The sequence below is a fragment of the Orycteropus afer genome, unplaced genomic scaffold, assembly GCF_000298275.1.
Source record: "Orycteropus afer afer isolate SDZICR_OR568_19922 unplaced genomic scaffold, OryAfe1.0 scaffold00140, whole genome shotgun sequence".
NCBI classification, from domain to species: domain Eukaryota; kingdom Metazoa; phylum Chordata; class Mammalia; order Tubulidentata; family Orycteropodidae; genus Orycteropus; species Orycteropus afer.
Genome location: NW_006921727.1, coordinates 6,080,325 through 6,091,666, shown reverse-complemented (window position 1 = coordinate 6,091,666; position 11,342 = coordinate 6,080,325). Strand labels below are relative to the sequence as shown.

Genomic DNA, 11,342 nt, shown 5'->3' with positions numbered 1-11,342 from the left:
GCCCGCCCGTGCTTACCTTGCTCCCGGAGACCCGGTCCCTCTCGGGAGGGTAATAGGTAGCCGTCTGAGCACTAGTGACTGGGTTTTACCCCTTTCTCTTGCTTTTCTGGCCTGCTACTCTGTGCTACACCGGTGCTTACCTTGCTCCCGGAGACCCGGTCCCCCTCAGGAGGGTAACAAGGGAAAGTGTTCAGTGCAGATCAGTGAGTAAGCACCAGCCTGCCCGTGCTTACCTTGCTCCCGGAGACCCGGTCCCTCTCGGGAGGGTAACAAGGGAGCCGTCTGAGCACTACCATTAGATTAATATATATTAAAATTATCTTCTCTGCAAATTTTGAGCTATGTATAAACATGTGCAAAGTTTAGAAAATAAATTTCCATGTAATATAGATACGCCTTGCTTTATGTACTATAATTATTCTAAAAGCTGTACGTGCATGTGGGATAGTAGAAAAATAAATTTAGGCTGATACATATTAAGAAAACTGGTCAGATAAAAAAAGGCAAATCCTTTTTATAAAGCAAAATTAAAAACTTCATTCCAGTTTATCTTTTATGTACATTAAGTTTATGCTATTTAGGTTTGTCTAAGTACACTTTACCACCAACGTGTCAACTAACCAATCTGTTTGGTAACCAATGAAATTAAATAGCCTTGTATTCAGGTTAGAATACATTAAAGCTTTGTTTCAAAGGAAATTTTATAGCCTTCTTCAGCAGTCTGTCCTTAGAGAAGGTGTTGCTTAAAACATTTAATAATATACTATGCTAGACATTTGATTAAAAATACTGTTATCTCTACAATGGACATATTCGATAAATGACCAACCTGACATTTAGATAAATTAAAAGTTTGCAGGACACAAATAAACTGCTGACCAAAGCTAAAAACCAAATCTGTCCTCCAATTTGAAGACTATCTACTTTCTACTATATCAAATTGGATGCTTACAATTAGACAGTTCTCTTGTCAATTTCAGAACCCAACTATAAATGTCAGCTCAGGTCCAGGAAAATATGTCAGGCTAGATAGAGAGATACTTGTGGTACTGGTGTTACAGCAGCATTAGGTAAGTAAAACACATGATATATTTTTCTGCTCTATTTGCATTTCTACTCTACTTGATCAATTGTCTTATTTGAATTTTTATGCTTTTGCTTCCAAAAATGATGCATCCTTGGGCTAATTTTCAATTAACTGGCCTTAGTCCTACCCACAGAACTCTAGGAAGGGTATTAGCACCACAAATATTCATAAATTCCCCAAGAAGCCAATCCAGATGAGGCTCAGCATAGAAGATTCTCCTCTACCAACAACTAGACTCGATTCAACTTCTTCATCAGCTCCCAAAGATCTGGTCCAAATACTTCAGATAACATTTAAAGTACAGTTTAGGCTTAGTTATCATGTTTGGTCTTCAGAAGAGATTCGTGAAATGGTCTTTCTTTTTAAATAGTATGCTTGTATACAGAATATTTTTCTTTTATTCTTCAAATTAAATTAATGCAGACCTTGCTTCATGGTTGCATATTTCCTGGTCATGGACCAACTCTCTATAAATAGCCCTATTCAAATTTTTAATGGTCCCCTTAAATTTTAGATACCTGAAACTTACATCACTGGGCAGTTTGCTCTCTTATGTTCAATGAGAAGTTACCTCCCTACATGGTTCCCATATGTTACATTTCCTTTTATAAATTTCAATAGCATATTTCTTTTTAAAAACATTAACATAAATCAAAGGATCACTAGTAAATTCATTTTCTAATCTTGCCTTTTGTGATTTTGCTCTAAGACATAAATAATCATATTTTCTTGGCCAAGTGTAAAATTGGCACAGTGGCATCAGAGATCCTTTCACTTCACAAAGGAGAGAGAGAATCACATCAACATCAACCCAAAGCTGTTTCCTATGAAGTGCAGGTCAGTCATACCTTCTCTTGCCAATCATTTTACCAATTCTGACAATAGCCATTCTTCCCACAACACTCTATTTCTCTCTAGGTTCAATAATTCATTGCAGTGTCCACACAGAACTCACAGACCATTCATTCTCACAGATACGGGTTTATTAGGGAAGTAACAGATTACAGTTCAGGGTCAAGAATGACTCAGGATAAAGATATTCGATCAGCACAGCATGTTCTCAGCTATGCCCATAGGCCAGGCCTCTCTCTAGCCCTCAGTCTCTCAGCCCCTCATCCCAACCTCTGCCCTGCTTGGGCTAATGTTACAAAGCTCTTGTGTTCTGCCAATAAATGCCCAAAGACATTCCACAGTGGCAGTCAGCCCAGTGTTCAAAGTTACTCAGCTCTATCACTCCATGGGGCATCTAGCCTAACTCTGGTGGGCAAATGCCCAGAGGTTCCCCATTCTGACAGAAAACCTCCTGCTCAAAGCCACTCAGCTCTCATTCTGTGAGTCAGAAAGCCTACTGTAACCAACTTGCTCTGTGGGCCAGAAAGCCCATCATGCCATCTTAAGCCAAGTATCCTGGTTCTGTGGCCACTGTTTCTATGTCACAGCTTCTTGCCATCTTGTGCTGTCTCCAGTGCAACACCTCTCTCTTTTTGTCTCTTGAGTCTAGGAGGTTATCAGTGCAGGGATCCCAGATCCAAAGGATGCCTCTGTTCCCCTTTCTTCTTCTTAGTGGTAGTGAGGTCCTTGCTCTGTTGTGTTACTGACTCTCTTTTAAGCCTACCAGGATGGAAAAACTAAATCATCCTCTCATTAGGGTTTCATACACTGTATTTGCATGGTCTCACTCCTACTATGGTGCCATGCACCTTATTGCAAACTGTCTGATCCCCTTTGTGGGTCACAAGGATATTATTTGCATAGTCTTACCCAAGCATTTGGTAGGAATTACAAGACCATGCTGAGAAAAGCCTTATAAAAGTGATTCATTGCATTACACCAAGCCACTCAACATGCCTGGCTTCCAGTTAATTCATCTGTAAAGTGGACTGATGCCTCCAAAGTGAGAACAGCCATGCACAAGCCACATAAAATGATTGGTGAAAAGATGATTCTAGAGTTTAGTGAATTTGGAAAAATAGCACAACATGGGCCTCCTCTAGCCCTAGTTCAAAGAAGTCCTACATTTAGAGGACGTGCTTACCCTATTTAATTCAGATGTCTGCAAACTTTTTAAATGTGAACTCTCCCATCTCACTACCATTTTTTTTTTTTTTTTTTAATGTAACACTGAACATGTTGAGTAATACTTTGGAAATCTGGTTAGAGAGTTTCTAAGGTAAAGCTCAGGGCTTGGCCATCTCAATCCCTAATTTTTTTCTTTAACACATTTTTGATTCAGTGTTAAAGTAATTTATAAGAGTCTAAGTATTCTTTCTATCAAATTATCATGGGAAAAAATAAATATGATTAAGCTTGTTACCACTTCAATATTCCTGAACTTTATTCATAGTACTTTCCCTATATATTCTTTATGTTCTGATTTCATATATGAGTAGAGTATTTCAATAAAATAGTTCATAAGTGCTTTTTGTGGATTCCTGGTTATTTCAAACTTTCAGTTGAAAAATAAAAGTAGTTTTACCTCACCAGTTGAAATAATCTAATATCCATTCTATTTCTTATTATGCACAAGTCTTTTTTCATATTTACTTCTTAAATTCACTTTTTGTAACATAATTGTTTTACTCTGGAATTGAAAAACTATGTGTTATAAGAAAAAGTATGTTAAAAAATTTAAATTGTGTCTATATTCAACCAAAAGTTGTGTTGAATTCATTTCACACCTTAGAAACATTAAATTTATTGTAATTACTTATATAAATTATAATTATACTTCTTACCCAGGTATGGCAGGAAGCAACACAAAAAAAAAATCCATCTTACAACAGTCTTGTTCCTAATTTCATGTGAAATGACAAAACATGTTCTTTTTCCCAAAGGTCTAAGTGAATGCCCTTTAGACTATTGTACAAACACAGCTTACACATATTAACTATTTCTGGGTATATGTTATTCTGGCACATGGCATTGTTGGAATAATATGTAAGCCTTAAAAAAAAGTATGAACCCTCAAACAAACCATATGTATAGAAAGAAAATAGTTTTAACAGATGTCTCATTTTTAGAGTATGTATCTTATTTTGGTAAATGATGGCTTGAATTGCACTCCCAGGCTAACATGCATGCCTCAGTTTAACAAAACAAGTTGGAAAGGAACTTAAGTAAGAAGCTGCCCACTTATAAGAGGATGGTGTCATATATGTAAATGGATTCCATAGGAGCAGATAATCAATAGCAATTATTTCATATATCTGTCATGAGGAAAACTGCCTCCTACTGACTGTGTGCGGAAGGAAGACTGGGTGATCCACTTCCATAAAGATTTAGCACCTAGGATTAGGATTATCCTAATCTTATTAATTCACTTGATAAGAATGGTCTTCCCTTTAGGGTCAGGATCAAAATGCATACTGATATTCTGCATTAGAGAAGGAATTTAGGAAACACAGTCAGTGTAACATGACCTAGATGGTCTGGCTGACTCAGCAAGCAGGTTGGAAGTTTTTGAATAATTATCTTGAGTTATAAATCATGTCTCAAAGTGAAAAATCATCTCTCAAGTGAAAGACAACCATTTGAAAGGGAAGAAGATGCCCTTACTTCATGACATTTACAATGACTGCCATTTTAAAGGCTGCAAAGGATACAGTTAGGCAACCAGCCAAAAAATAAAAAAATAAAAAAAAATAAGCTCAGGAAGAATTTCCTAACATTGGTGGTCTTTAACCCAAGGAATTGTTAACTAATATGTAATGCAATCTCTTTTGGAAGGCTTTAAAGCAGATTAGATTTTCACTGGTTTTGGATAAGAAGAAATTAGGTGGTAAGAGTCAGAGCAAATGAAGAAACAAGTAAAATGTACACTTTTTAAAATTTTTTTCTTAATTTTTGAACTACAGATCTCTGACTTGTAACACCTTATATTTCTATATAAAGAAATACTAATCAAACTTTACACAGAACTTAAGACTAAAGTGAAACATAATTATATCCTACAATTGTCTTTGCATTTCTGTTTCTGAAAGCCATCCGTGATTATTTAAATTAGTTTAATCATTAATTTGCCTTTTACTCCTTGTTCTAGTTATTTTACATTTTTTGGGGGGGGATCACAGCTAAATATTTTTGCATTTTATATTTTTCTTGTAAATAATGGATGAGTAATTTTGCTTGATTCCTTGGAAAAATATTAAAAACACACTACTTTCAACTTTCAATGCTCAGATTTTTAGGAAGTTAATTGTGGGCCAAATGACTTTAGGCCTAAAGGTGTAAACCCTAAGACATAATTATGCAAAAGAACCTTTCATAGTTTATGCATAGTTTTCATTGATTTGGAAATTTATAATATCCATTTAAAAGTATTTTAACAACAAAATTAATAATGTCGTCTAAGTGACGCTTTCTTTTTAAAATTAATAATCTCACAAAGAGATTAAGTATGTGATGCCTTAATCAAAGAGAAGCTGATACTCCTTTAGACAAAAAGCTATACATTGCAAATATCTTATTTGATGTATTAGAGCACTATTGCATATTTTCAGACATTTAAATTTTAAAAGCTTCCTGGAAAACCAGTAGGAATTTCTTTCAATAAATGCCATTGATAAGAGGAGAAATAATTACACTTATCACATATTTTAATTTTGTTTTGCTTTCTTAACTTTTCTAACCTAAGGAAATGCTAAAATCACCTAGATTTTTTTTTTTTCCTCTTAAGTCACATGACTTTAAAGAATTAAGTCCAAAGGTTAGACATTTCATTGCTCATTGTGTATATACAGCAGTAGTTAGCTGACTCTGCAGTTTATGTCATTAATTTGGCATGGTATCTTTGCAGAATGTGTCCCAGATGTTATATGAAGTTCTGAGCATGTATGAAAAATGTGTACACATGCATTTGTGTGTGTGTGTGTGTGTGTGCGCGCACTGAGGTGGGGGAGCAATCAGACAATAGTTTTCATGACTAATAAAAGCTACTATTTAGACAACATTAATATTTACTATTTTTATAAAAATTTAAATGGTTTTAGTGAGCATTTTTAAAATGTGTACTGCCTTATGGCATTTAATTTTGTCAGCTGATGACATAAATTTTCTGGATGATGATCAAGTACATGTTGATGCAGCTGTTGCCATAGTAAGCCATGCAGAGGCATCTACTCCAGTTCCAAATAGTTGAGAGTGGATTTTTCCTTATACGAATACCAAAGGCCTAAGACTCATCATAATGAGTATATAAAATCTAAATTGCCAAGGAAAAGAAAAATCTCATTACAACTCTGTAAAAATTTGGAGAAGGAAGAGGGCAATTTTCAAATATACAAATAAATAGTGAACTCACACACTGAAAGACACAGTTCTGAAAATGAATAGTGCTTTAGAAAGTTCAGGGATTGTGCTCCACATGAACAAAATCTTTATTGGAAAAATACATGTGTACATAATTTAATTCACTAATAAAGTCCCCATTGTACTTGGAAGATTTATTTTTTTCTGTGGGTCACTTTTATTCGTTTTGTACCTATACATTACAGGCTTCTGACCAAAGCTGGGGAACTTTTTAAGTTGCAGCATGGTTAGAAATTGTTTCTTTGTTGATGGAGCCATATTAATGATTCAATAATAAATGTTAAAGATGATTCTGAATATCTATTACCTCTATAGGCAGTTTCTGAATGCGAACTCTTAATACATTTGACTGTAACCTAAGAATTGAAGGTTTGAGTCCACCCAGAGAAATCACAGAAGAAAGCCCTAGTGATCTATTTCCAAAAAATCAGTCATTGAAAAGCCAAGAAACACAGTCCTACTCTGACATACATGGGGTCATCATGAGTTAGAATCAACACAACAGAACTTGGTTATTTGATTAGATCTGTTACATTAGCTATTCTAATTTATAGAGAGGGCTAAATTCACTTCCATCAAGTCTGAATTGACTCATAGAGACCCCTCCTTGGGTTTCCAAGGTGGTATCAGTACAGAAGTAGATTGCCCAACCTTCCTTCTCAGGAGTGGCTGGTGGGTTTGAACTACCAGCCTTCTGGTTAGCAGTCAAATGCCTTAGGCACTAGATGATGAAAAAGAGAGAGAGAGAGAGAGAGAGAGAGAGAGAGAGAGAGGGAGAGAAAGCCCTGGTGGTATAATGGATACGTGCTAGGGTGCTAAGGAAAGGTTAACAGTCTGAACCCACCCAGATACTCCATGAGAGAAAGACCAGACAATCTGCTTCCATAAAGATTACAGCCTAATGAATGGGGTAAATTCTAAGGAGCAGTTTTCTTCTACCACATGGGGTCTCTCTGCGTCCGAATCATTTCAGAGGCACCTAACAAGACAATAATAACTGATGCCCTGCAATTTATGTTTACTTCTGTCTTTCAACAGAAAAACAAACAAAATAACTTGTGATTTAAAGGGTAAGATGCACATGCACCTCACTCTTACACTTATGTTTCTTCAAGATGCCACTGACAATTACCATAAAATCTACAATCTACATTGTAAACACACAGTAAGATCTTCATATCCCCTTCCTTTTAAAGGACGTTGTTGTTATGTGTCAAGTGGGCCCCGACTCATAGCAATCCCTCCTTGGGTCCTTGACGGTACACAACACACACACAACACATCACTATGGAAGTAGATTGTCCATCCTTCCTTCCAAGGAGTGACTGATGTGTTTGAACCACCAGCCTTCTGGTTAGTGGTCAAATGCCTTAGGAACTATGATAGCAGAGCTCCTTTTTAAAGGATAGGTACATTTAAAACTTGCTTGAATTTAAAAAGTTACAGTATCTTTCCTTTTTGATAGTGTTTATATAAATGTTACCTAAAAAAGTAACATACTTTATTTTCTGTCTATGGAATCACATTACTTTTTTAAATTTTTCTTACAAGTTTTTATGTAATACTTATCTATATTGATTACACATATAAGTCTGTAGCTTTAAAAACTCATGTTGGAGATTAATTATGGGAAAATGAAACAGAAGCTTAAAAAAAACTAAAGAAAGTAAACAAACAAGATAGTTCACTATGTTGTAGTCTGACTCTATCATTCTCCAAGCAGCTTTGAACTTTAACCCAATTCCAACCCATTTCTGATGTACTCAATCAAAATTGGATTCCTCTGCATTTCTCATTAATCACTGAATTTTCCCTATGAACTTAGCTTCCCTCAACCAAAGAAATTACAAACTGCTTCTAAATCCATTGCCAGCACTCAGCTCTGTTACAAATTCTGTGCATTTTAATTTATTAAAAATATATAGTATGTTTATATCTTCATACTTATAAAATGAATGGGAAATTAACAAATTTCTTAAAACCAAATTATATCTTAAACATTCTCAAAGAACATGAAGACCTGGAAATACAGCCCCATCTCAACAGATGCTGCAACTGAGCATAGTGGAGGCAGCCAAAAAATAAAACAGGGTTTCTCTCTTCTTCCTCTCTGTATATCTCATTTCTGCTAAGACCCTCTTGCATTTTTCTATTTCTGCTTACCACTCTTCTGTCCTGTCATTGATTTTCATGTGGTTACATCCTAGGACTGCAATTCAATTGTCAGTCTGTCATATTGTAGTGGCTTGCACATTGCTATGAAGCTGGAAACTATGATATGACAAAGGGTCATCCTGTGAGGTAGACAAGTTTCAGTGGAGCTTCTAGACAAACACAGACTAGGAAGAAAGGCCTAGTTATTTACTCTGAAAAATAACTAATGAAAAACTCATGGACCACAATAGAATATTGTCCAGTACGGTGCTGGAAGATATGCCTTCTACGTTAGAAGACACTCAAGATACACAGGGGTCACAACAGTGGACTTGAGCATAACGATTGTGAAGATGGCCCAGGACCAGGCAACTTTCTGTTTTATTGTACATAGGGCTGTGATGTGCTAAAGTCAATTTGACAACAACTAACAAAAACAACAAAAAATCATCATGAGAACTTCAAAATAAGGTATTGAACAGCTTAATCGCATGCTCTTTCAACTCAGGTACTCATGTTTGGTATTCCATTTCTAAACTCACAAGAGAAAATTGGGTTTGTGGATCTTGGGTCTGTTTGCTATCTTCAGTGGCCTGTAACTAGGATATCCTGATATGAAGAAATAATGGTTCAGACTATGAGCATTGCAGTTTCTACAACAAAGAGTCAGAACAAGGAGAAGATTATGGGCATCACAAATACACTTGCACTTATAGAAATAATATGATACATAATAGAAAATAGTGGAAAACTGCAAACCTCTTTTTGTTCTGAATGCATTCTCTCAGGGATTTTGAAATGATGTTCTGCAAAGTGCTATGGGGGTGCTTCAGGGTCCCAAAGGAAAGTCAGATGTTGAAGGGGAGGTCAAATAGGTCAATTGATAGGTCCAACTTCCCATGCAGATCAAAGACTTAATTTTATGTTTTACATAGTCTGTTAAAATTCTACATGAAATGTTCTTGGAATAAAAAGTTACGTTTCTTTGAAAAAAAAAAAAAAAAGACTTGAAAACTATTAAAGGAAACAGTAAATGATTCCCATACTTGGCTGAGATCAAAAGAGGGCTGCTTTGGATCACTGAGTATTAATGAAAAGGTTAATATCAAGCTTGCATGCTAATTCCTCTTATCTCAATTGCATTGTACACTTCACAAGTTTGATACACGCTAACAATCATTACCTGATACTAACAAGATGTGACAATATAATGATGGTCCTGATCAAACAAGGTACTATATTCCTATTATTGTAACTGGTTAAAGAATGTTTAAGTAATTCATAATGAGCTTTAACAACACATGCAAACTTTAATAGAAAGAATTTGCAGGATTTATTAAGTACCCTCGTGCTGGAACACCCATGTGTTTTGCAGACTTAACGACCTCCTCAAATTTATCCATGCTTTCTTCAATGGAACAGTTAATATTCTTCTTGCTAAAAGACTCAGATGCAGCACCAAACACTGAAATCTCAGTGGCTCCAGCAGCAACCTAAAAAATACAATTTTAAGACAAAAACTAATAATTTTAAAAATGTAAATGATATTTGTATTTAACATTTGCCTTAGGACTTAAAATTAGATTCTCCTCATCTTCCCACATGCACTCTTTCGAATTGTAAAATGTTATATAATCATAGAATGATTCCACAAGCTTCAACACTCATAAATCTATGAGGCACAGAAAATACATTGATGCTGTTCCAATTTAATTTTGCCTTTCCTAAATTACATGTTAACTTCAGAAATACTTGAACTCTAATTATGGAAAATACTAGGCACCACAATAAAACCTCTTGAAATCCAAGAAAAATATTATTTTCAAACCAATTATTAAAACAGAGGATATAAGTTCTTTCTGTTTTTCTTCCCTTGCCACAATCCAACAATTTTTTTACCCAATTTATCATTAACATGTTCCCCAATATATTCTTCCTATATCTTAATCTAGTTTATGTTCATTCATACTTTAACTGCTACAGTCATATTCCTGTGTGTCTCCCTCTTTAATCTCCTTAGCTGTCTTTAAATCCAAATATGAACCTAATCAACTTCCTATTTCGTCCCTTTTACCATTCTAACTCCTCCTCCAATATTTTCCAGTGTTTTTTTGTTATGTTTTGTTATTTTGTTTTTTAATGTCAAATTTTTTTAGTTTTCCAGTTGCAGTTTTAAGACTCTCTGTTAATTTGACTCTAAAACTCTGCCTGATGTTCTATTACTAAACTAAAGGAAAAACATTCCATCATCTTTCCTCCAACTTTTTTTTTTAAATATTGGCTTTTTCTTCTCTATCCAAAATAAATTTTCAACCTCTAAAACAAACAAACAAACAAAAATTAATTATTATTCAACATCTACTGTATGCTAGTACTATTGTTAGGACTTCGCATGTTTTATTTCTAATCTACAAACAACCTTGTAAGCCAAATATTATTATGCTGATTTTAGTGATCAGAAAACTGTGGCAGATAGAAGTTAAATAGGTAGCACCACACCACATGGCTAATAAAAGTTCTAGTGCCATGCTTTAAACACAGGCACACCTGATCCCAAGCCAAGGTTTGTTCCACTCTACCGCTTGCCTTTCTAAATTATTCTGAAGGTGTCTTCTCAGCTATTACCTTTTTCTAGGTGGAAACATTCCCCATTATGTTGGGGTTGGATGACAACAAGACTTATTTTTTTTTATTATTTTTTTTTATTAGGATTTGGGTGAAGATTTACAGAGTAAATTCACTTTTCATACAGCAGTTCACATATACTTTGTCTCATGTCATTGACCAAAATTTA

At 35.1% G+C, this 11,342-nt stretch overlaps 1 protein-coding gene across 1 annotated transcript in view; it reads right to left on the bottom strand.

The window, feature by feature from the left end:
• The window catches only part of HMGCLL1 (3-hydroxymethyl-3-methylglutaryl-CoA lyase like 1), a 301,673-nt gene that overhangs the window by 141,358 nt on the left and 148,973 nt on the right, over positions 1–11,342 (bottom strand). Inside the window, exon 4 of the mRNA XM_007945621.2 lies at positions 9,893–10,041. Within this exon, the coding sequence (XP_007943812.1) occupies positions 9,893–10,041 (149 nt within the window). The remainder of the gene's footprint in view (positions 1–9,892; positions 10,042–11,342) is intronic.